Source organism: Perognathus longimembris, chromosome 18 (assembly GCF_023159225.1).
Source record: "Perognathus longimembris pacificus isolate PPM17 chromosome 18, ASM2315922v1, whole genome shotgun sequence".
NCBI classification, from domain to species: domain Eukaryota; kingdom Metazoa; phylum Chordata; class Mammalia; order Rodentia; family Heteromyidae; genus Perognathus; species Perognathus longimembris.
The window spans coordinates 7,739,376-7,764,084 of record NC_063178.1 but is presented as its reverse complement, the minus strand read 5'-3'; the positions used below and the strand labels follow the sequence as shown (position 1 = coordinate 7,764,084).

Below are 24,709 nucleotides of genomic sequence, written 5' to 3'. Positions count from 1 at the left end.
GTGGTGGCACAACTCTGTGAATGTAGCAAAAAGCATTTACTTATACACAAAATGAATGCTTTCTTTCTGTGTGTAAATTATGCCTGATAATTTATTTAAAATATGCATGGTCTGTGGATATTTTCCAAGTTCTGGATCCCCACTGCTCAGTTTCCAGAAAGGAAAATTGATTACTTATCCCAGTAACCATTTACATTCCTTTTAGTCCAACAGACTTAACATGAGAAATTTGCAGTAGCTGAAAATTTAAAATCAGTCAGAGGGGTTGGTTGATTGTTACTGTAATTCTTCCTTCCTTCCCTCCCCCTTTCCTCCCTACCTCTCTCTCTCCCTCCCTCCCTCCCTCCCTCCCTCCCTCCCTCCCTCCCTCTCTCTCTTTCTTTCTTTCATGAGCCAGGTGCTGGTGGCTCACACCTGTAATCTTAACTACTCAGGAGGCTGAGATCTGAGGATTGGGGTTTGAAGCCAGCCCAGGCAGGAAAGTCCCTGTGAGACTCTTTATCTCCAATTAACCACTCAAAAACCACAAGCGGCACTGGGGCTCAAGTGTAGAGAGCTAACTTTTGAGCACAAATAAGCTCAGGGACAGCCAGCACCCAGGCCCTGAGTTCAAAGCCTTGCAACAACAAAGAATAAATAAATTTAAAAAAAAAGATGACACTGCTACCTTTTCATGTCCCTCCCTGTGTATTCAGGGAATACAAAAAAAGAAAAAGAAAGGAAGGAAGCTCGAGGTAAGTTTAGTTTTGCTTTCTGAGTTTCCTGGAGTTTTGAGTTGAACAAGGAGCCCTTTTTCATAAGGTGGAGTGTTCTGACTCACTACCATGGTCACATGGGGAAGGAGCTGTCAGGTCCCAGTTAAATGAAGCAATCCTCCTAGTCCAATGATCTCTGCGTCATTCCCTCTGTACCTGTTACAAGTGAGCAAGGAGTGTGACCTCGTGAGTGAAGAGGGAAAGTGGGAGGGACGGATTCCCATTCTAGCCGGGAAACTAATGCTCAGATTTTTCAAAAGCCAACACTGCTTTTCAGGATGGATTTCTACCCCCCCCTCAGAACTCATTCGAAGAATGCCCCACAATTCTGTTTCATGTCTCTTCTTTTCTTTCCTAGATTGGGCTCCGGGCGCCCAGGCAGCTCCGACTATTACAAAGGCTGGTATGTATGGTCTTGGTTTATTTCAAAAGTCAAGTCCTTTAGGCAGGCTGCTTTCTTTTCAGGCAGCACAGAGATTTGAATTCAAGACCTATGCAGTAACTCTACTACCTGAACTATGCCCTAGGTCTAACTTCTGTGTCTGTTTCCTGAACCTGCCTGCTTTGCACATAGCTCCCCTCCCCCCTAAACTTACGAAGTTGAAGAATTATAAAGTAGAAGAATTTTAGCATGAAGCGGCACAGTGTATTCTCTTTCGTTTCCTTTGTGCTTTGAAAGAGGCCTGGTTCTTTCCTTAGGACTCTATGGACAAACCATGGGGTTGGCAGATCTACCACTAACTCAGGGTCTTGCGCCACATGGGCCACACCTCCTGTCCTTTCGCCTTTAGTTTATTTTTCAGATAGGGTCTTGTGCTTTGGGTTTTTTTTTTGTTTTTTTTTGCTACAGCCAGCCTCAGAGTGAAATCTTCCTGCCTCCTTCTCCTGAAGAGCTGGGACCATGAGCATGCCACCCTAACAAGCCTACTTTTGAGATAGGGTCTTTGTGATCTTCCTCCCTCTGCCTCCCAGCGAACTGGATTATAGGTGTGTACCACCACGCGCAGCCTGAATCCACACTCTGAACCTGGAGCTTAATCAGAATTACTGATTCAAAGTGCATATTCTTTTTTTTTAAATTTTGGTGTTCTAAGATTACTTTTGGAATGCTATTACTCCTCTTAGTACTATCCACATTAATTCCATTTCTATCAGCGAAAAGTGTGTTCAGCAGTTCTGCTAGCAATCCACAGAACTCCTCTCTTAGATACAAAGTGACATCGTGTTGTTTCTTCTGCTTACATTTCCCCAGGGACACTCATATTTGGACCTTTGAAAATAGATTTGCTAGCTACTAAAAGCAGTTATCTGTGACTTGCCTTTTTCAGGTCTTTTACTCATCCGTGTGTTGTGTTTTTTATCTTGCTACTTGTCAGTTATCCTATCTCCTCTATCTTCTAAATTGGAAGATTTCCTCTACAAATGTCTTATTTGTCTATGAACTGCCGATAGTATATTGCCATGTGAAAAGGTTTCTTTGGGGTAGCCCAGTGATGGAGCTCTTGCTCAGCATATGTGAAGTCCCCAGTTCCATCCCTAGAGCTGAGAGTTCATTAGTTTGTCTTGCTGTGCTAGGGATTGAACCCAGGACCTTAGCTATGTTAGGCAAGCACTCTACCACTGAGCTACAGCCCAGAGGTCACATAAGATTCTAATTTCCTAAGTAATAAATATGTTTATCATTTTTTAATAGGCTTTGAGGTTTTGCTCTTGTTTCCAAAGATTGTCTTGACCCTCTGACGTAGACAGTTTATATCATTGCTTAGATTTTTCTCAGGCATTGTTTTGCATGGGCATTATAAATTCAAATGCAAACTTTACCCATGCAATTAGCAGCAGAATGATCTCCTCAACAGTTGACCTGGTTCCCGGCTCTCTTGCAAATGTCTTCAAGGATTTCCCATGAGATAAATTCTGAGCACCTGCAAGGGGGTGGATCTGCTCCCATGTGCACGACAGTCTTGGTCTGTCCCTCTACATGTCTCCTTATGTTCTCCACTTTAGCCACCTCATGCTAGTTTGGGGACGGCAACAGCTGGACCCCCACCCCACTCCCACTGCCAGGACCACAGGATTTGCTTGATTTGATTAGATAGGCCTTCTACTAAGCTCCCTGTCTCCCTCCTCCCACACAGATATTGGCATCCTGAAAGGCAGGATGTCTTTGTGTCTGTCTCCATGGTGCCTTCCAGATTCTGACCTTCTTTCCCTCCAACAGCTCACTGCTGTCGCTTCTCCTGACAGCAGGGGCCCTGTCTTGGGGGCTCCTCCAATAGGACACATTCTGAGATCTGTACCCTGGATTTTGTGAAAAAGTGGGTGATTCAGAGTGGGTATGTAGAGCACAGTGAGGAGTGGGGGGGTGGGAGTCATTTTGGCTGTGCGGGATGTCCCTGGTTGTCTGGTATATCCTGCCCTGGGTGATGAGGGGTAGCCATAAGCTTGCTGTGCTGAGATGGACAGAGGAAGGGTTCAGAGTGTGGGCCTTGGGTTGTTTGGCTTGAGTGTCAAAGGCGTGCCAGCAGGGCAGTGATCTGCCAGTTGTCTGCTACTTAGGGGTGAGCTTCCCACCAGCGCATCTGCGATGGGGGAGGGGAACTAATGCCACCACTTCCGCTCCCCTTCCCTCACTGAGACTCTAAGTGTGCCTGTGTCTCCCCATCCCCAACTCTCCCCATCATGGTATATCCTTTTCAAGAGATGTATAGAAGAGATGTGTTCTATTTCAGAAAAAGAGAGCTGCATTTATCTTTCCTTTTCTGTCTACACATAAGGAACCATTGCTGAGTGGGCCATACTACTTCACATAGGCAAGTCTCCAGCATGAAGAGAGCTGAACCCAATATTCAGGGAAGCGCTCCTGGCCTCTGCCTCATGCACTCACATCCTGTGTGCTCCATCAAGGAGCAGGGGCCAAACCTGGAGGTTTAGCCAACATCTTTGCATCCAGAGTCAGCCAATCACTACACGCGCCAGTCTTCTATAAAGCAAGAAGGGGCCTTAGATGGTTTCTAAGTCAGCAGAGAACATCTCATGTTATTTCTTCTATCCGATATTACAGGATGCTTAGACTACAATAAAACAACCAAAGGCTAATTTTCTAGGAAGAAGCCCTGGGGCTGGGGAACTGGCAACTTCTGTCCCACACATTCTTCGGTTACTTTTCCAGATGGCAACTGAGGGTGATTCAGGACATCCTCTTGGTGACTTGAGCTTTAAATGACTCACATGAGTCACGCAAAAACCTTTGGTCCCTCTGGCTGCTAATTAAGACACTCCCTGCCCTACGCTACTTTTCCATCTGTTTTAGTCTTTGTGGGAGAAAAATAATGAAGAGATTTCATTATGTCACAGGAAGGTTTTTATTTGCCTCCCACTTTCCAGTTGGCATCCTAAGCAAAATGGTTACTTAAATGTAGTTGTGGAAATTGGGTTGGATTTTTAAGAACCGTGCTGAGGGGGGGGAAATGAAGGCAGCTATTTTATTTTCTATTTTATGAAAAATTTTCATGAACTTGTGCCACTCAAAGTTCTGGGTTTTGTTTATTTATTTATTTACTTTCCAATGTCATTTGCTTTCATCTGCCAGCTACTTTGCCTCTTACCCTGTGCCCTCCGTTCTAATTTCACTATTCCACTCACTGTTTATGGCTCCAGCATGCTCCCTGTCTTTGGTGTTCTGGGAACATTTTTTTTTCTGCATCCATTTAAACATCTCTTACTGGTACCATGGCTTGAACTGGGGGGGTCATATTCTTGCTTTCTGCTCAAGGCTGGCATTCTACCCCTTGAGTGCTACTTCCAACTTTTTGTTAATTAATTGTACGTAAGAGTTTTAGATTTGTCTGTTTCAGTTGACTGAACCATTATCCTCAGATCTCAGCCTCCTGGGTTGGCTAGGATTATAGGTGTAAACCAACCAAGCACGGCTACCTTCTCTTGTTTCTTTCTTTTTAATTGTTCAAGATTCAGGAAGTTCCATTCAGTTCCATCAATGTGTTCTAAGTTGCACAGATTAAGGAAAGCAGTCCTGGTTGCTGTTCTCTGTGTGTTTGTTATATAGACGGTGCAGCGGTAAGGGACTAGAAACCGGAGTTGTTAAAGCTTGTACATAGTTGATTCTGGTGGATTCTAGGCCCCAGGATCTGTAGCAGAGGGTGAGGCTGTGGTGTGGAAGGAATGGCAAGGACTCTTGGGAAAATGGTGCCTGGGCAAAGCAATAAACTAAAATAGCTTTATGAAACTCTTTTTGGCTTGTCCCTTGGTCTCATAAACCATGCTTCATATTTGTGATGCAGTATTATGGAAAATTCTAGTACATCTATAGTCTTAAGGACTGGAAAAATCCTGTAATATGCTTAATACATTATGTCAAATGTCTTCTAATTTTCACATTATAAATCCAACAAAATTATCCCTTGTCTCATAAATACAAACAAATCAATATTTCAAAAACAGTCCTAGTGTACCACAAGAAGAAAAATTTTAATTATTTTAAAAATAATACCAGGCAAGAACTAGCTGCTGCAAGAGATAGTTTTTAAAATTTTTATACAGCTAGAGCTATAAATTTCTGTTTGTTTAACTGAAATGTAAACTTAACAGGACCTCAGGCCTCCTACCCTGTGAGTGCTTTACTTTATGTAAAAGAGTAAAGTGATAAGTTGTAGAAAATGTCAGAATGTGACTGTAGCACAGAACAGATTCAGTTTTGTGTCCCATGACAATTGAGCTTCACAAGAAACTTTTGAATCAGTAACAAAGACCAAGTTATACATAACTTGCTTTTGGAGTGCTGTATTTTATTACTTATCTAACAACTATCAGTGTGTAAGCACAGCTACCAAAGGAGGCTGAGATCTGTGGATCCCAGTTTGAAGACTCTTATTTCCAATAAACCACTAAAAAAACAACAACAATAAAGCTGAAAGTGGTGCTGTGGCTCAAGTGGTAGAGCACTAGCCTTGAGCAAAAGAAGCTCAGGGACAGCACCCAGGAGTTCAAGCCCCAGGATCAGAAAGCACAAGGAAGGAAGGGAGGGAGGGAGGGAGGGAGGGAGGGAGGGGTACTTGGATACTCAACTGCTTCCATTGAGCTAGTATCTGTGCTCCCTGTCACTATTTTAGGGTTTTTTTTTGGGGGGGGGTCAAGGTTTATAGACTCATCCTACTCAGGAGGCTGAGATCTAAGGATCGCAGCTCAAAGTCAGCCCAGGCAGAAAAGTCCGTGACATTTTATATCTAGTTAACCATCAAAAAGCCAGAAGGGGAGCTGTGGCTTAAGTGGTAGAGTGAAAAAGCTAAGGGATACCACCTAGGCCCAGATTTCAAGCCCCAGTAGCAACACACACAAAAGAACAAAACCCAAAAAAATCAAAGCCCAGTGGTTCTCAAAATTGAACACGTATCAGACTCACTCGGACTTATTAAAATACAAGTTTCCGATTATGTGGCACTGTGATAGAGTCAGGGAGTCTGCTTTTCTAACAAATTCCCGGTGCTGCTGTCTGGGGACCATACTTTTGGAAGCACTATTTTGAAACCAATTGTCTTTAGTCCATACTTGAAATTCTTTTCCTCTTCTAGTCCAAAATCTTTCAGATATGCTCATTTTAAACCTCATCATCACTTAATTGAACTCTATACATTGACCTCTTTCAACTTTCTAAGAAAGACACACACACACACACACACACACACACACACACACACACACACACACACATACACACACACCCCTAACATTTTCCCTCAGCTCTTTCCAAGAGGTCTTCAGCTTTCTGGAGTCAGTAATGGGAATTCTGCCACACGCACACCGTCCCCGACAATGAATAATCCTGTCACTCTGTCAGGGAGAGCTTGCCAGTGCGCTGTTTTGCTCTTGTACTTGGCTCTGCTCCCTGCTGCCTGCGCTCTCGCAGGCTTCAAGCGTGTTCTCAGTTGTCCTGGATGTTTATATCTGCTTCTCTAACACATCTTTCAAAATGCCTTTTGAACTTTCTGTGTTTGATCTGCTAAGCATAATTTGACTCAATGGTTTTGAGTAACTACTGGTTTAAATGGAATAACTCTTTGTGCGAACCCTTTGGAATCAGTTTTATGATACCACTGGATGTCATCAGAGAAGTGTCTTGACATGATCCTGACAGATGTCTTTGACAGATCCTGATGTTGTGTGCACTTTTAAAATGAGCATACGGCCAGATGCTAGTGGCTCACGCCTAGAATCCTTGCTACTCAGGAAGCTGAGGTCTGAGGATCATGGTTCAAAACCAGTCCAGGAAGAAAAGTCCAGAGACTCTTATCTCCAATTAGCCACTAGAAAGCTGGAAGTGATGCCATGGCTCAAAGTGGTAGAGCGCTAGCCTTGAGCAAAAGAGCTCAGGGACAGTTCCGAGGCCTCAAGTTCAAGCCCCATGACCAATCAAAATATAAAATACAATAAAATAAAATGAGCATAAGAGCTATCAATAAATAGATTACTAATGCAGAAGGGGTGGAGTTACCAGCTTTTGGCTAATCGTATCTGAGTGAGCCAGCTTCATTCAGCGTTTATTGAGGGCCTGCTGTGTGCGTGAGGTCAGGCTGGAATCTGAGTTCACAAAGGTGAACACGGCCTGTCCACACAGCTGTCTGGTAGCCTCACAAACATGGGTTCTGGGGTAAGACCCACTTCTGTTACTTGCCGACATGAACCAATCTGCTCCCTCATTAAGCCTGACTTGCTGCCATCTGTAAAATAAGAATGGGGTGTGTACTTTATGGGTATGTTCCAAGACTTTACTGACTTGTTTTCCTCTGCTTGGGCTCACCTAACAGAATACCACAGATTGGGTCCCTTTGAAGACAGAACCATATTGCCTCGGAGTTGTGGAGGTTGCATTTGGTCATGTGGGCTTGCAATGGTCACCTCCTTGCTGTGTATGAGCATGCGCGGTGTGTGTATGTGGAAGGAAAGAGAAGTGGGAACAAGCTCTCCAGTGCCTGGCTCCTTTGACAAGGCCACTAATCCTGTCAAGAGAGCCTCCCCCTCAAGGCCTTGTCTCAAGCACCATGTACAGTAAGGATGAGGGCCTCAGTGTACGAATTTGGAAGGGAGGCACAATAGTTCATTTCTAGAGTCAAGTGAATCACGGCTTATGGTAGCTTTCTTAATAGATTTCTCCTTCCTTCTTTTGCTTTTGTGCCGCCAGATATAGCACTGTGGAAGACTGGAAATGACAGTAAAAAGTTTTACTGAACTCTTTTCTTTCTGATCCTGGAGCTTGAACTCAAGGCCTGGGGACTGTCTCTGAGCCTCTTTGTGCTCAAGGATAGTCCTCTACTACTTGGGCTATAATATCACTTCTGGCTTTTTTGAATTGTTTAGTTGAAGTAAGAGTCTCACAGGAGACTTTTTTTTTTTTTTTTTTGCCAGTAATGGGGTTTGAACTCAGGGCCTGAGCACTGTCCCTGGCCTCCTTTTGCTCAAGGCTAGAACTCTGCCACTTGAGCCACAGCGCCACCTCTGGCTTTTTCTATATATGTGGTACTGAGGAATCAAACCCAGGGCTTCATGTATACGAGACAAGCACTTTTACCACTAGGCCATATTCCCAGCCCTCACAGGAGACTTTTCTGCCAGGACTGGCCTGGAACTGCGATCCTCAGATCTCCCCCTCCTGAGTAGCTAGGATTACAGGTGTGATTGGCACCCAGCTTAAATATTCAAGAACATTGTTGTTGTTGTTGTTGGTAGCTGTGGGGCTTGAACTCAGGGTCTGGGCTCTATCATGGAGCCTCTTTGTGCTCAAAACTAGTGCTCTACCTACCTGAGTCACAGCGCCACTTCCTTTACTGAATTAAAAGAGCACCATCAGCTACCGCCCTTATGAGAAAGCTTTATGGGCAAATTTGATTAGTACAGATTTAGGCTATTTTCTTTTGGTGGGAAGGGGAGTACTAATTCCCCAAATAATATCTGGGAATTTATGACGAGTTTCTTTCCTCCCTTTCATAATAACATGACTATATCAAGATGAGAAGGCCATTGCATAGAGGTTCTGTAAGAGGACACTGAAATGAATGTCAACAATTGAGAACATCTGGAATATCTTTAGGCATGTTCTAATGTTATGATCCATTCAGAGATCAATAATTAACTGAGTTCTTTAAACAATGTGACTTTTCTGTTAACTTGGAAACTTTCATGAAGTCTTCCTAGGTCCCTTTGCGTGTTAGTTCGCTTGTACTAACTTTGCCTGGAATGGCTTTGAACTGCAATCTTCCTATCTCAGCCACTTGAGTAGCTGGGCAGAGAACTGTGTTTCTATGTCATGAATTGGTTTGTGTTCAAGTTTTTTTTTTTAAACAAATGAAGGAGCTTAAAAATAGCGAAATAGGAACAAGACCAAGAAAGGAGTTATGCCAAAGGCTTGCAGTCAGATTTCCCATATGGAGACAAGACCATACACACTTCAAAAAGCTTGGATCATGCTTTCATGCGTCTCTGAAATTACTGTCTGTTCTAATTCCAACAGAAAACCAAGCCTTTGATGACAGAATTCTCAGTGAAGTCCACCATCATTTCCCGTTATGCTTTTACTACAGTTTCCTGTAGGATGCTGAACAGAGCTTCTGAGGACCAAGATATTGAGTTCCAGATGCAGATTCCAGCTGCAGCGTTCATCACCAACTTCACCATGTATGTGGCCTGCGGCTGAGAGATGCAGCTTTCTCTGGGATGGTCAGGGTCGAGCCCGAGCCACCCTGAGGTCTACAGCCTTTAATTGTGGGAATTTTTTTGATTATGCTAAACAGTATATACACCAGAAGTGTGGTTCCTCCCTCCCTTCCTTCTTCCCTTCCTTTCCTTCTTCCCGCCTCTCCTTCTCCTTCCCTCCCTCTCTTGCTTGCTTCTTTCCTCCTACATTCCTTCACTCCCTTCTTCCTACTTTCCTTCCTTCCTTTATTCCTACCTTCCTTCCCTCCTTCCATCCTTTTACTCCTCTTTCCTTCCCTCCCTTCCTTCCTCCTTCATTCACTTGCTTCCTTGCTACCCTCCTTCCATCCTTTCCTCTTCCTTTCCTTCCCTTCCTCCTTATTACCTTTCTTCTCTCTCCCTCTTTCCTCCCTTCTACCCTCCTTTCTATCACTCTTCTTCCTCCTTCCTGTCTTCTTTCTTTCTTTCCTTCCTTCCTGGGCAAGCATTCTTTGAGGCATTGATATATCTAGGAAAAAGACAATATTTCTCCAGCAGATGTCTTCTCCAGGAACTCCAGTGAAAAGAAGCAGTCAACAAATAACAAATTAACGAATAAGATTGTTTTAGATAGCTGCAAATGTCACAGCATGAAGACTGGGAAGGGGTCTTTTTTTGCTTTTTGTTTTTTGAGATAGGGATTTTGCAATGCATCCCAGGCTGGCTTTGAACTCACAATCCTTCTTCTAAGGATTATAGGTATTTACCACAACATCTGGAAGAGGGATTTGCTTAGGCAGAGAAACCCCAGAGGTAGTTTCAAGGGGGCTATAACTGAGATCTGAAGGAGACAGTATGAAACATGTAATATATAAGATGGAATATACGACCCCTTTTTCTGATCCAAGAAGTAAAGATACTAAAAACAGGGTAGGTGCTTGGGTTTAATTCGTGTGTGTGTGTGTGTGTGTGTGTGTGCGCGCGTGCATGCGCGCGTGCATGCATGCACGTGCGTGCGGTCCTGGGGCTTAAACTCAAGGGTCTGGGTGATGTGCCCAAGCTTCTTTCTGCTCCAGGTTAGCGCTCTACCACTCGATACACAGCTCCACTTCCTGGGTTGAATTGTTCCTATGGATGAAGTTCAGTTGGTGAACCTTCATGGGAATTTGAACAGGACTTGAGATTTTTCTTCTGGAGAATCAGAGACCTTGGGTTGGATCTTACCTTTGGACCTGTTGAAAATTGCCCTTGAATGAAATGAACGATTCAGGGCTGGCACCCTGAATGCACTCTATCTGCATATCCAAAAGTCAAATAAGAATATTTTCTGGGGTTGTCATGGTTCTGCCCTCCATGATTTAATTTGTCTTGGAACGGCAACTGTGGTAACACAGCTGTCTCTTGTGATTTAGGCTTGTTGGAGATAACGTGTATCAAGGTGAAATTACAGAGAAAGAAAAGAAAAATAGAGATAGAATAAAAGAAAAAAGGAATACAACCACAGACAATAATGAGTAAGTACTGCTTAGATAAGGAATTAAGAAATCCATTTAAACAAATGTCACATGTTGTCTCTTCCCCCTTTTAAACCAAACTAATAAATATATCTGACTTTTAATATCTTAAGTATGCATTTATAATAAAAAGAATTTATTATACTTGTTCTTCAGCTATTTCCAGACGTTTCTACTAATATTTGTTTTTAGAGTTTTCCTGGTAGATACTTCCCTAATGAAATAATGATGGTATTGATTTTTCTTGATTTCCCTTTTTAACAAAAAAATCTGTTTAGTACATATTAATTGTACAGAATAATGGATTTCACCATGGCATTTTTCATGATTTTTCTGTATCTTAAGAAAAATGAGATTATCCAATGATAATCTGTTGTGAAAAAATATAGCACAGTTATACAATCCTTTAACTTTGATTCTAAGTTTGTATAGCACTATTAAAATTGTATGCTATTATACTTCTAAATAAAGTCTTTAACATTTGAGACCATGGTTACTATCTTAAATAGTACTATTACTTATACTTTGCTCTGGCTCTTTTATTTAATTATATTGCCTGTCTTTCCTTATGCAATCATTTACTTTCACATGATCAGATTTATTAGCCATTTAAATTCTGTCCTGAATTCTTTATGTTGTCTATACATTGAATCTATACATTGAAAAACCCATAAATGGAACTGGCTTTTTAATGACCATATTAGTACTCCAGCTATCAAGTACACTAAGATTGGATTTCTCCCTGAGACGGTTGAAGGTGAAGACCTCCATTCCCTGTGCAGAAAAGTGATTTTAGTATCCAGATAAAGTGGGAACTTGTAAACTCAACTTCGTTCACTTATAAAAGGGTATAACTGGGCTCCCAGTAGCTCGCAGCTGTGATCCTAGCTACTTAGAAAGGTGACATCTAAGAATCTTGGTTTGAAGTTGAGTAAGCAGAGAAATGTCAAGAGTAATCAGCAAAAAGTCACAAGTAGAGGTGTGGCTCGAGTGATGCAGGGCTAGACTTGACTGAAAAGGCCATGTTTGAGTGTGAGTCCTAAAAAGATAGGCAAGAGGGAGAGGCCTGAAATTCAAGCTTTCATACTAGCAAAATTAATAGATGAGTGAATGAATGAATGAATGAATATGGCTTTGAGACTGCTAGCTCTCTACAGTCACGGACAGTGAGAATCTTTATTGGTGGAAATCCTGTAGTGAGGACACAACATCTCTTTCTTTTCTTTGCCTTGAGTCTTCTCAGTCTAAGCTGATATTACACACAATACCCAGCCATGCTGTCTAAACACTGCTTTATTGAACTTCTACCTACACTCCTCCCTTCCCCCAATCCCGTAATACCCTGTCTTTTCCTTTGTTTGGAGCGATGCCTGAAGCGCCTCTGGAATGCCGTCTCCCTGGGTGCAGCAAGTTATTAACGCCTCAATTTGTTGAACTATAGCTGGGTTCCAACTTGTCTCTATCAGAGTTGTTCAGAATCATGCTGCAGTTTAGGTTAGTTGGAGTCTAACATGCAAGCTCTTGGAGTTTTTAAGCTGCCTTTCTCTTATGACATAGAATTTAATTTTGTCATTATTAACATATAGCAAGCTACATAATTCATTTGAAATGAGGACAAAATGTTTCTGTCAACAGTGATGTGCATGTTACCCCTGATGACCAGCCAGCAACAATGGAAAGACTTCTCAGATCAACAGACATTCTGATATCAGAGCTATTAAAATAGTCTATTAAAGGGCATTGTCTCCAGATGCATGAAATACAGTTATTGATTGCAGATTTGTTACATCTATCCTCTTTTAGCTGGGCTGATCTTGGCTGTGATCCTCGTTTACATTTCCTGAATAATTGGAATGGTGTATGTACACAACCATACACCTTTTTTCTGCTGAGTTGGGCCTTTTGTGAGCTTTATTTCCCACAGTAGTCTTGAACCACAATGACTCCAATCTCAGCTTCCTCAGTAACTAGGATTTACAGGCATGAGCCACCATATCTAGCTCACCACTGCTAATTGTATTCAATTTACTGAGCCACAGAACAACAGAAGTTGTTCCTCTTATCTAAGTATAATGTTGTGGACTAAACTCCCCTTCTCTCCCCTTTATTCTCCCCAGTCTCTGGTAACCACCATTAGAATTCTTTTTTTTTTTAATTGTCAAACTGATATACAGAGCGGTTACAGTTTCATACTTTAGGCACTGAATACATTTCTTGTACTGTTTGTTACCTCCTCCCTCATTCCCCCTCCCCCTCCCCCTATCCCTTTCCCACCATGAGTTGTTCAGTTGATTTACACTAAACAGTTTTGCAAGTATTGCTTTTGTAATTGTTTGTCTTTTTTACCCTGTGTCTCTCGATTTTGGTATTCCCTTACAGTTACCTAGTTCTAATACCTGTATACACGGTTTCCAATATACTCAGATAAGATACAGAGATAGTGAAGGTACAACCACAGGAAGGGCATACAAGAGGATCATCAATACTAGAAGCTACGGTTTCACATCGCATGTTGAAAGTAATTACAACAGTGATATGACAGTCGTTTCCATAACACGGAGTTCATTTCACTTAGCATCATCTTATGTGTTCATAAGGGCTATTGGACTCTTGTGATCCTCTGCTGTGACTAGCCTAAACCTGTGCTAATTATTTCCTATGAGGGAAACCATAGAGTCCATATTTCTTTGGGTCTGGCTCACTTCACTTAGTATAATTTTTTCCAAGTCCTTCCATTGCCTTACGAATGGGGCAATGTCATTCTTTCTGATAGAGGCATAAAATTCCTTTGTGTTTATGTACCACATTTTCCTGATCCATTCGTCTACTGAGGGGCATCTGGGTTGGTTCCAAATTCTAGCTGTGACAAATTGTGCTGCGATGAATATCACCATTAGAATTCTTATTCCACTGAATATCCTGGAAATTTTATGAAATTCTTACTTAGTAATGGTTGCCTCTCTTGCTCTTCATTTTATTGGTGGACAGTCTGCCATCTTGAATCTGAGAACCCTCACTCCAGGTACTGAACACTTTTAGAATGGCTTGCATTTTTATGAGCTTTGAAAGTTCTTTGTTTTATTTCCCCTGAACAAATTTACCAGACTTTTCTAAGGTTCAGGAACCTAATGAATTAGATCTTCAGGAAAATGCCAGCATTTCCTTGGCGCTCCTTGTAAAGGGGAGGGTATAGTTCTCAATTTGACTCCAAAGCTCTGTCTCCTAGCAGGTTACCTAGTTAAAAACTCTTTTCTGTCACCTAACATTTGTCTCCTTCTTCAAGAGCAAGGCTTCACTTCTTCCAAAAGTAACTTTTGCTTTTCTCTTTCCAAGGGACTCACCCTGCCCTGACCACCCTTCTCCCTTGAATGCTGTTACAGACACATGGCAGGAGTCCTGAGCAGACCCAGGAGAGCTGAGCCCTTCCCGTGGCCTCTGTTTTTCTTCCTGATAGGGAGAAGGGGACTGACACATTCAGAGCTTCCTTGGTGATTCCCAGCAAGAACAAAGCAGCCTTCTTCCTGAGCTATGAAGAACTTCTGCAGAGACGGCGTGGGAAATACGAACACATCCTCAGTGTGAGACCCCAGCAGCTGACGGGGCAGCTGACCGTGGATGTGACTATCCTGGAGAAAGCAGGCCTAACATCCTTGGAGGTGCTCCCTCTTCTCAACAGCAGGCAAAAGGGCAGTGGGAAGGGGGAAGGTGAGCAGCTTCCAGACAAATCTGAGGTGACTCAGAGAAATGAGCAAAACAAATGGCGACTTGTAAATTTTGTGGGAATTGGAAACATAGTCACAACACAAAAACATTGCTTCTTTTTTTTTTTTTTTTAAAGAACTGGGTCTCTTAGGAGATTAAAACCATATTTAAGATTCTTAGCACACAAATGCTACTCTGGAGAACTGATTTGAGATAAAATATCTAGCAAAATTTCATGCATGACCCTGTTTGATAATATTTATTGTAGCAAAAACCATTTCATTGGACTAATTATCCAAGGATATGGGAGTAATTAGTAAAAATACAATAATAAAAACAATTCAAGCTCAAGTGGTAGAGTATCTGTCTAGCAAGCATCAGTCACTGAATTCAAACCAATAACATACTACAAAGAGAGAAAAACAGAAAGATAAGAGAAGGCAGGAAGGAAAGAAAGGAGAGAGGGAGGAGGCAAGGAGGGAGGGAGGGAAGGATAAGGCAAAATCATACATATACTACAATGTTAAATACATTATTTTAAGTGCAAAGTTGACAGAAGACTATAAAGTTACATAAAATAATTATAGTTCTATACAGAGTGTAGGATGAGATTGTTTTTTATCTGCCTTTTTGTTGTGTTGTGTATTAATTATCTCGTGTTGTATTTTGTGATTCGGGGAATCTATCCCAGGGCCAAGGGCATATGAGGTAAGCACTATCCAACTGAGGCACCACTCCCACCCTAAAAATCTCCCTTTTAATATCTGACATTCCTGCTAAAGTCAGACCATAAAAAATGTGTTTTGTAGGTGATAATGGAAGATACATTTTAGCTTACTGGCAGAACCATTCAGTTTAGGTGTTTCTCAAATCCTGATACTTAAAATAGCATTTCACTCACTGAAATGCTAGTGAAAAGTTCTATGTCATCTAATTTAATTACTACTAATCCTAACTAAGCGTTTGCATTCAATATTTCCTTGAGTCATTTTCTTGCTTTCAGTAAGAGTAAGGCTGAACGTCAGATCAATTAATAAGACACACTAGCAGGACTGTAATGACAAGGTCAGTTACTTGTCACATCAAGGGCTGGGTCATGATGGGTGATAAGCAAGCCAGTGGATGTATAGAATTCTAGTGCCTGTGGCTCCAAGGAGAGTGCAGAGCGGGTCAGGCCCCCTTGTTGGACAGAGGTTCATGTTAATGAGATTCAAAGGGGCGGGGAGCAACGAGTAGACAAGTAGATTAAAGGAATGTGGGGCTTTAATGTCACGCAAGAACAATGAAGATGGGATGCTGGTATTTGTAAGTGTAAACAGCATAGCAAATAGACTTGTGGGCTGGGGTGCTTGGCTCAAATAGAAGAGCGCTAGCCTACTGTGCATGGTTCTCCAGTACTGTGCAAAGAAAAAAGAAAGTGTACCTTAGGAGGTAAGGAATTACTTTGCATGCATGAAGTCATCCACCTTCAATTACTAAGTGACCCCAGCAGTGGGTGGCTAAGGCCCCAGGGTTAGGTCTTGGTTTCAAAGAATGAGCTTGGCACTTGTCCTATCTAAGGAAGCAAAATTATTGACAGGGAGTCTGACATTCAGACACGGCATACGATACAGGACGCTGGTCTTGTGTTCTACAGATGGTAGTTATGTGGCTAATAGAGTTGAGCTCAGTTATGATTACCTTGATAGAAAATGAACTGTAACCCTGTAAAGCAGCTTTCACATCTGCAGAAACAGGGCTAACAATGGTCTCATGGGACCATTATGTGGTATTCATGGATGAAAAATATTTGGCCCTGAGTAAGAGCTTGAAAATTGTTATTGCCATGATGATGATGATCATGACCTTATATTTATTCTTTTTCTCTCAAATCCCATAAATGCTATTGCTGGTGGGTCTGTGTTTGATTAACTTTCATCTTTTTGCAGTATTTAACCCAATGCCTTTGTGTGTGTGGCTTGAACTTGGGGCCTTGAACTGTCATTCAAGACTGATGCTCTACCCCTTGAGCGACACCTCCACTTCTGTCTTTTTGCTGTTTAATTGGAGATAAGAGGAATTTCTTCAACGTGTCTGCTTAGACTGGCTTCCACCCATGTTCCTCAGATTGCAGCCTCCCAAGTCGCTGGGATTATAGCTGCTACACTATTGCTCAGTTCCAATGCCTTCTTAAGTAGCACATCACTAACTGAATGTCTTCACAGTAGAAAATCAAACACAGAAATACCCTCTAGTTATAACTTGGGGAAATGTTTCTCTCTGCAACTATATGAATGAAATTTTCTTTAGAGATGAAGAAGACCTGGATACCATAGAGTGGGCAAGTGTCTGAAGATACACAGGGCTTGCAAATGTGTCTAAAGGAATTTCAGAGGGCAACCACGCCGAGGTGCTGAGATGTCCATGCTTTGCCTAATTTTCAGGACCACTGTGGATCTTCAGAGCTATGCATATGTTGTGGTGTGTGTGTGTGTGTGTGTGTGTGTGTGTGTGTGTGTGTGTGTGTGTGTGTGTGTGTAATGTTTGGACAGAGAATTATGGTTGCTGGCTGGAAAGTTGGTTACTGTTTAGTCAGGGATTAAAAGCACAGAGGAATTTTTCCAGACAATTGATCTCTTGGGATCTGTTTAGTTTTAAGGAGATTGTTTTCCTAGCTCTTTGCCCCAAAGCAGATGCTTTGCCTCCCAGAGCATGGAGACTTCACAAGCATTTCCAGAGCCAGGTACATGGGACTCTTTGGACCCCTCCTCCATTCCAGCGTTACCAGCTCAGCCCTTACACACGGCGATGGGAAGCACAGGGCGCTGTGATTTTGTCTGGACAGCACTGTGTGCAGCCCTGATTGAGATCAAATGAGACCTGGGCTTGCACGAGAACGCGAGCTCTCACTGTGAGCGTGTGGCCCACGGCCAGACACGCTTTGTCAGTTGGGGCTGCGGTTAAGAAATCGGATGACTCTAAGTTGTCTGATGGCCCCATTTTTATCTTGAGGGTCAGATAAGCTAAGGGCAAGGATTAGTATGTATTAGGTACCACACTAACCACTTTGAATAGTGTTTTCTCATTCAGTCTTTATACTAACCCTTGCAGATTATACTTTTCAGCCCTCATTTTACTTATGAAAAAGCAAGGTGAAAGCCTAGCTTAATCCTAGCTACAAGCAGGCTGAAAGGTTTCCAGTTCAAAGCCAGCCTGAACAGGAAAGTCTGTAAGACTCTTATCTCCAATTAACCAAAAAATGGAGCTGTGGCTCAAGTGATACAGCGAAAAAGCTAAGGGATGTGCCTAGCCCCTGAGTTCAAGTTTTAGTACTGGCAAAGGAAACCCCACGGTTTATAGAGACATCATGATATGGACAAGGTCTTACATTCAATTACTAATGAAAGCAGTGTTAGTGTGGATCCATCTGATTCCAAAATTTGTGCCCTGGGCCATTGTACTCTCTTCTACTTTCTCATGAAACAGACAATTGTAAACTATTCGGGGTATGAGTTCAAGTTCCAAACTTATTCCTAGTTAGATATAAAAATGAAAAGAAGGCTAAAAACAATACAATCTGCCTTTGCCTTAGTTTATCTGTCTGGTAGGTCAAAACGGGACACCACCTGTTAAACTGTCCATTAATGAGCTCCTTCCTAACGTAAAAGTTCATTCCATGAGATACAAGTTGCTGACTACAGCATTGTAATTCTGGATTCATAAAATAAAGTAGATAATTCCTATTTTTATTTTTTTTTGGGGGGGAGGGGTTGGCGGTTCTAGGGTTTGAACTCAGGGCCTATGTGCTGTCCCTAAGCTTCTTTGGCTCAAGGCTAGAGATCTACCACTTGAGCCACAGTGCCACTCAAGGCCTTTTCTGAGTAGTTTACTGGAGATAAGAGTCTCATGGACTTTCCTCCCTGGCTGTTTTCCAACTGCAATCATCAGATCTCAGCCTTCTGAGTAGCTAGGATTACAGGAATGAGCTCCCAGCACCCAGCTAATCCCTACTTTTGAAAGCACAGAAAATTTTCATTTATGATGAGATCCTTGATGGTAAATGGCACTGAAAAATGAGTGGAAATGATCAGTAAGATACCCACCCTGCATCCTATAGTAACTTGAGCCACTGAAAGAGACATCCTGATGGCTGACTCCTGCCAAAGTCAAGTGCATTACAAGTTACTGAAAATAAGTGCAAGGTAAGAAGCCACACATTTTAGGATAGTACCCTTCTATAAATTTGCAATTTATATATAATTTATTTTTTAGTATGGTTCCCTTCTATAAATATATAATTTATATATAATTAATTCATTTAGCTTTCTATAAATTTATATGAAAAGTAAAAATTGATGAGTGTTTTAAAAATTTGTAGTTACTTATGAAATGACAAATGAATGCTGAACATTTTTTTTGCAATTAGGCATTTGTTAAGGTTGAATTTGGGTTTTTTTTTTTTTTTGGCCAGTCCTGGAGCTTGAACTCAGGGCCTGAGCACTGTCCCTGGCTTCTTTTTGCTCAGGGCTAGCACTCTACCACTTGAGCCACAGCACCACTTCTGGATTTTTCTATATATGTGGTGCTGAGGAATAGAACCCAGGGCTTTATGTATACGAGGTAAGTACTCTACCACTAGGTCATATTCCCAGCCCTGAGGTTGATATATATATACATATATATATATAATCAAACTGAATTACAGAGAGGTTACAGTTTCATACATTAGGCATTGGATACATTTCTTGTACTGTTTGTTACCTCATCCCTCATCCCCCCTCCCCCCTCCCTTTTTCCCTTCCCCCTCCCCCGAGGTTGATATTTTTATTCAGTGTATTGTTTGGGCTTGAAAACACATTTTTAATTGAGGTTGAATTGGCATACCACTAATCTATGCCCTGTCCTATAGGTTTTAGACATTTGCTCCTTTAAAAGCACCCTAGGGGATGCTCAGCAGTTTGAGAATCATCATTTTAGACTTTCCAGCAGAACCTAGAGATCCTAATGTGTGAAGATTTTGGCCTGCAGAAGCATCCTTTGAGTTAAACAAGATTGTTCCTTTATTTCATGGGACCTTCAGAATATATTGACTTTAGGTCCTTATTGAAATGTTTCTCGTTCATCTTTACATCAACAAGTCTTGGCTATTGATGCAGGCTCTCAGAGAATTACATACCCCAGAGGAACACCCTCTTCCCATACTCAGCTTTGGCTCATCGCCAGAGGAGCTGGAGTCAGAGAAAGCACACAATGGATTTGGGTGGAAATCGATATTTTGATGGCTAGTGTTTTTAATCACATCACCCGGGGGAAAGCCTTCTGTCTTTTTAAAATTATCTTTAAATGGCTGCACAAAGGGGTTTTGATACAACCTGACTGTTTCTATGTACAGTGCATCTTGACCAGTTTTACCCTTCCATCATTTTCCCTCTACTATAAAATGTTAACTTTCAAGTAATTCTGAGACGTAGAGACACTTAATTGGAAAGAGGAGGAGCTCTCAGAATACAATTTTATTCTCCCTGGTATTCCTCTCTTGTCAAAAAAATTAACAAGCAATCATAAACTCTGCAAGATGGAGCCATCTTTGACTTGAGATCAGCTCTATATTTCAGCATATGAGGAACTGTCTAGGATCTGCTTTAAATTTTTTAATTATGTTTTCTTTGGTGGATTAACAATCCCGACTCTCTTTTGCTCTGAGTGCTATATTCTTTGGCCTTGGAGTGGTTCCTGGCTTGGAATGGATGCTCAATAATTAAGGAATAAATAACTGTTGGCAATCTAAGTGCCGTTAGGTTATCAACACTTTCCTGGCTGATCTTGGTTACTTAGGCCAGATTTTGGCTCTATCTCTTATTTTGTTATGAAATAATTAAGAGATAGAATTAATAATTCATCTTTGGTTCTAGAAGGCTTTGGTTCCAAAAATCTGGATAAATCATCCGTGGCTACTGTTTCCAGGTAAAATACTGGATTCCAAGTTATCTGAATTTCAGATAAAAATATGTGCTATTCAGTAGCTGAAACACACAGGCAGGTTATTTGTTATTTTTCTGAAATCCAAAGGGAAGTGTAGAGCTTCATCCTGAACGGGTTTGGGCAGCTGCGACAGATGCTTTCGGCAACCTGCGTCACGCTGTGGGCCCAGCCGGAGTCTCAGCCCCAGCTGTGTGAACCGTGTCAGACACATGGATGACAGCCACTCCATGCCACACACCACGACCACAGGAGAAACAAGGAGCAAGGCCCTGCAGAAGAGTGGACTGTTCCCCACTCTCAGTGCTGAGAGAAGGTCGAAGCTTGACACACGCTCTTGGGTCTCCTCCACCATCCTGCTCGATGAAGACCCCGATCAAACTACAGTCAATGTCAGAACACATAAGCTCCTGTGGGGTTTCCATCTTAATGTGAAGAAGCAAAACAAATCAACTCTGGGGCCATATGACTCACACCTGAGTCACTTCTGTGCCGAACAATGCTGGAAACCCTCACATAACAACCAGATCGTTTCCTGGCCAACATTCAGAGATGTCTTAGAGGCCAAACAAGGCCATGTCCTTCCAGCTGCTGAGTGAAGACTAGATCTGGGGGAAGAATGCAGATCTGCGGGGCTTCATGATGAGTCACAATGTACAACTCTTTAGTAAGGGAGAGAGGCCAGATTCAGGAAATCAGAGGACAGAATGCTCCATTCTAGATTTTTTGTTGCTGTTGTTGTTTTGGTCAGTGGTGGGGCTTAAACTCTGAGCCCGTGCCTTGTCCCTGAGCTCTTCAGTTCAAAGGCTAGCCCTCTAACACTTGAGCCACAGTGCCACTTCCAGTTTTCTGGTGGTTAATTGGAGATAAGAGTTTCACAGACTTTCCTGCCAGGGGCAGGCTTTGACCTGAGATCCTCAGATCCCAGCCTCCTGAGTAGCTAGGATTACAGGCGGGAGCCACTGGCGCCGGGCATTCTAGACTTTTACAACCAAAGGATGTAACCATGTTAAGTCTGTAGAGCAGCTTGTATCTGGAGTCTCCAAGGGACATAGATGATATCAGCAAAGAGTAACTCGCAATTTTAGGAGCTAACTTATAAGGACGTGTGCCTGACATGAGGGCAGCTGCAGTTGTGTTCAGGGAGAGTCTTGCTTGGGAAGTTGATCAGAAATAGAAACTGATACTAGGTAATTTCTTGCTTTAGGAAGAAACAGCACTGAGGGAGTACTTAGCAAGCAACTTTGCTAAGAAATCTGGGCAAACATCCCTTTAGCATAGTGAAACGGAATCTGAACCCCTTCAGCCGTACACTTGTGTTGTTATCCTATGCCTTATGTTTCTATGGTATCTATATGATGCCATTTCCCCCAAATATTTAAATAACCAACATCAACATAGGAGAGAAAACCCTTTCCCAGAAGAAAACTACTTTTTTCTCAGTGGTTCAGCCTTAGCAGGTTTTTTTCCCCTAGTAGTCTGCTGATTTATGTAAGTTTTGTCATTATTGATACACCAAAGGGATAGTGGCCCAATTAAAATATTTTTTGTTTTGTTTTTGGTAGTATTGGGGTTTGAACTCAAGGATTCATGTTTGATAGATGGAAGTTCTACCACTGCTATTCCAATAGCTGCCCTGCTTTTTGTTGGCACTGATTATGTTTGAGCTAGGTTCTGTTTCTTGGACCAGGATGGACCTACCTGAAGCTTTCTGTGGCAGCTGGAATGCCAGCTCACACTCAGGTTCTTCCATTGAGGATTTTCTGGTTAGGCTAGCCTGGAATTGTGATACTCCTGACCTCAGCCTCCCAATAGCTAGGATTACAAGCATGAGCTACCAATGCCTGGCTCACAGTATTTTTGTCTGCACTAAATTTTAAAAAACGGCCTTGGATCCCAGAAGAACAGGTTCTATAAACAGGCATAGAATGTTTATCCTCTTTGCAAGGGGAAATGAGCAGGCTGTATTTGTTTGGAAACCCTTTTGTAACAGCCCCAAGTACTGGCTGCTTGTAGGCTGACTATGGCCAAACTGAAGGCCCACAGGAAGCAGAGGCCAGGAAATCCCTCTGTCCATGGAGCTGCAGGGTGTAGCTTCCAGCTGATGACCTTCTCTATTCCTAAACCCGTCCACCTTTAAACAAGTTACAAAACAATTGGCTTCCTTTTCTCCCAAGTGGTTGTCTAGGAGAATGTTTATTTGCAAAAAACATTTGTGGTGTAGCCTGAAACTACAGATAGAAGTTTGTTTTCTCTCACTCTTCCATTATCATTATACTTTACCTATTGCTTTATCATTTTGAGAAAAGAATCAAATGAACAATTATGTAATGGCTTTTAAAGGTGGAGTTCTTAAGTTTCTTTAGACTCTTTGGAGAATGTAGAAAAAGCAGTGGAGCCTCTCTCTTCAGAAAAAGGTAAATGTATGTGTGGGTCTGCCTCGGGTCATTCTGCATATTGTTTCAGGAGGTTTTTGGCAAAGGCTGCCTTTGTTATTAAGAGAGTTCTTTATATAAACGCTCTTGAATCCCCTGTTACGATATCCATTGTGATGTGTCGGTCCTTTCCAAGTCATGATTATTTCTACCAAACTCTCAGTGAAATAGAGAAAACCATGATAACAAATGCAAACTGTAGCCTCCAAAAATATTAATTCCTTAGAGGTTGCCTTTTGTCATTGACAAGGAGTACAAAAAGCAAGTTCTGAGGGGAAAGAGGATTGGTGATTATTACAAACTGACCGCCTACTATGTGCCAGACACAAACTATGCTCACTAAATCCTGACAATGGGGTCTAACTAAATTCTTTTAATGATCTTATAATTGTGGCACTATTTTTACTGTTGAAATGAACTGAGACTCAGAAACAACAAGCCAGTCATGTTAAGTCTGCCAAACTCTGGAACCCTTCCTTTGGTATTGTATGGCTTCCAAAGGCAACACAGAGTATCTTCCTTAAAAAGACTGAGCAGTGTAGACCTCAGCTGGTGGCCTGGGACGCGAGGGGCCAAGGCCTCAGTACTGGCCAAAGCAGCTAGTAAACTGTCCTAAGTGTGCACTAGGAGCAATCCAGTGACTCAAGGTTCTCTTTTGTAAGACCAGCAATGCCTGAGCTCAAACAAAGCCTCAGTCTTCCCCAGCTGGAGCAGCCTCCACAGTTCAGGCCTTCCCCCATCCAAGAGGGCAAGATGGAATGAAAACAAAGAGGAAAAAAAGAGATGTGGGCTCTCATTAGAAAAGTAGGTCAGATGCTTCCTTCCTCTGGTCTGCTCCCAAAGTCTGCATTGTCTTTAGAACACATCACATGACCGAGGGCCTGCTGATACAGCTCCCTGGGCTTATGAAACAGTGGGTGACCCTCCAGTGCAGTCTGAGCCCCAGCACACAGTAAGGAAAACTAAGAAGCATTATTCTGCTTTGGGATTTTGGTTAGTAGATTTGAAATAACCTATATTAACCTGATTGGCAGATTTGTTCTTCTCCTCTAATGAAAAGAAGATTTTACTCTCTGGAATTGTTCCCCATTGATGTTTTTTTCTTTTTAATTCGTGGGGTCACTATTACTGTCAGGCACATAGTGGGTAGAAACCAGGATCAGGAACTTGGCTTCCTGATGAGGAACCAAATGGAGAAGGAATCCACTTTGTGGGCATGTAAAAGAAGTTCATTTAGATGACTCTCATGAATTTTCATCAAGAACAAATAAACATAGGGTCAATAGGAAGCCAAGATAACAATACCCTATCCTTTCTCATGGCCCATATCAAAGAGCCTAGTCAAGTGAAGGACACAGAGGGAAATTATACTTTTTCACCCCCAGCTCTTTCCTTTAACCATGAATATATTCATTTAGGGCAGTTATTTAAAAAAGCATTTTCAGAAAAGAGATTTGAAGCAAGACAAAGTAGGTAGATGCTAGCAGAATAAAAAGAATCAAGTATCTGAATGAAAAGCCTCCAAATAAACTTATAACTAAGAATTCTTATTTTTATTGTCATATTCCCTGTGAAAGCATACAGGTCTCACATTCTGGTAATCCTGGCCACAGTTCTGATTTCTTTTCAGAATAATATTTATGCATTCAGCTATCAACTATGTTAA

General features: G+C 42.0%; 1 protein-coding gene across 1 annotated transcript in view; it reads left to right on the top strand.

Moving 5' to 3' along the window:
- LOC125366822 (inter-alpha-trypsin inhibitor heavy chain H5-like) overlaps positions 1 to 24,709 on the top strand; it is a 60,834-nt gene that overhangs the window by 6,865 nt on the left and 29,260 nt on the right. Inside the window, exons 2-5 of the mRNA XM_048367540.1 lie at positions 1,114 to 1,158; positions 9,274 to 9,437; positions 10,847 to 10,948; positions 14,403 to 14,653. Coding sequence (XP_048223497.1) covers positions 1,114 to 1,158; positions 9,274 to 9,437; positions 10,847 to 10,948; positions 14,403 to 14,653 — 562 coding nt within the window. The remainder of the gene's footprint in view (positions 1 to 1,113; positions 1,159 to 9,273; positions 9,438 to 10,846; positions 10,949 to 14,402; positions 14,654 to 24,709) is intronic.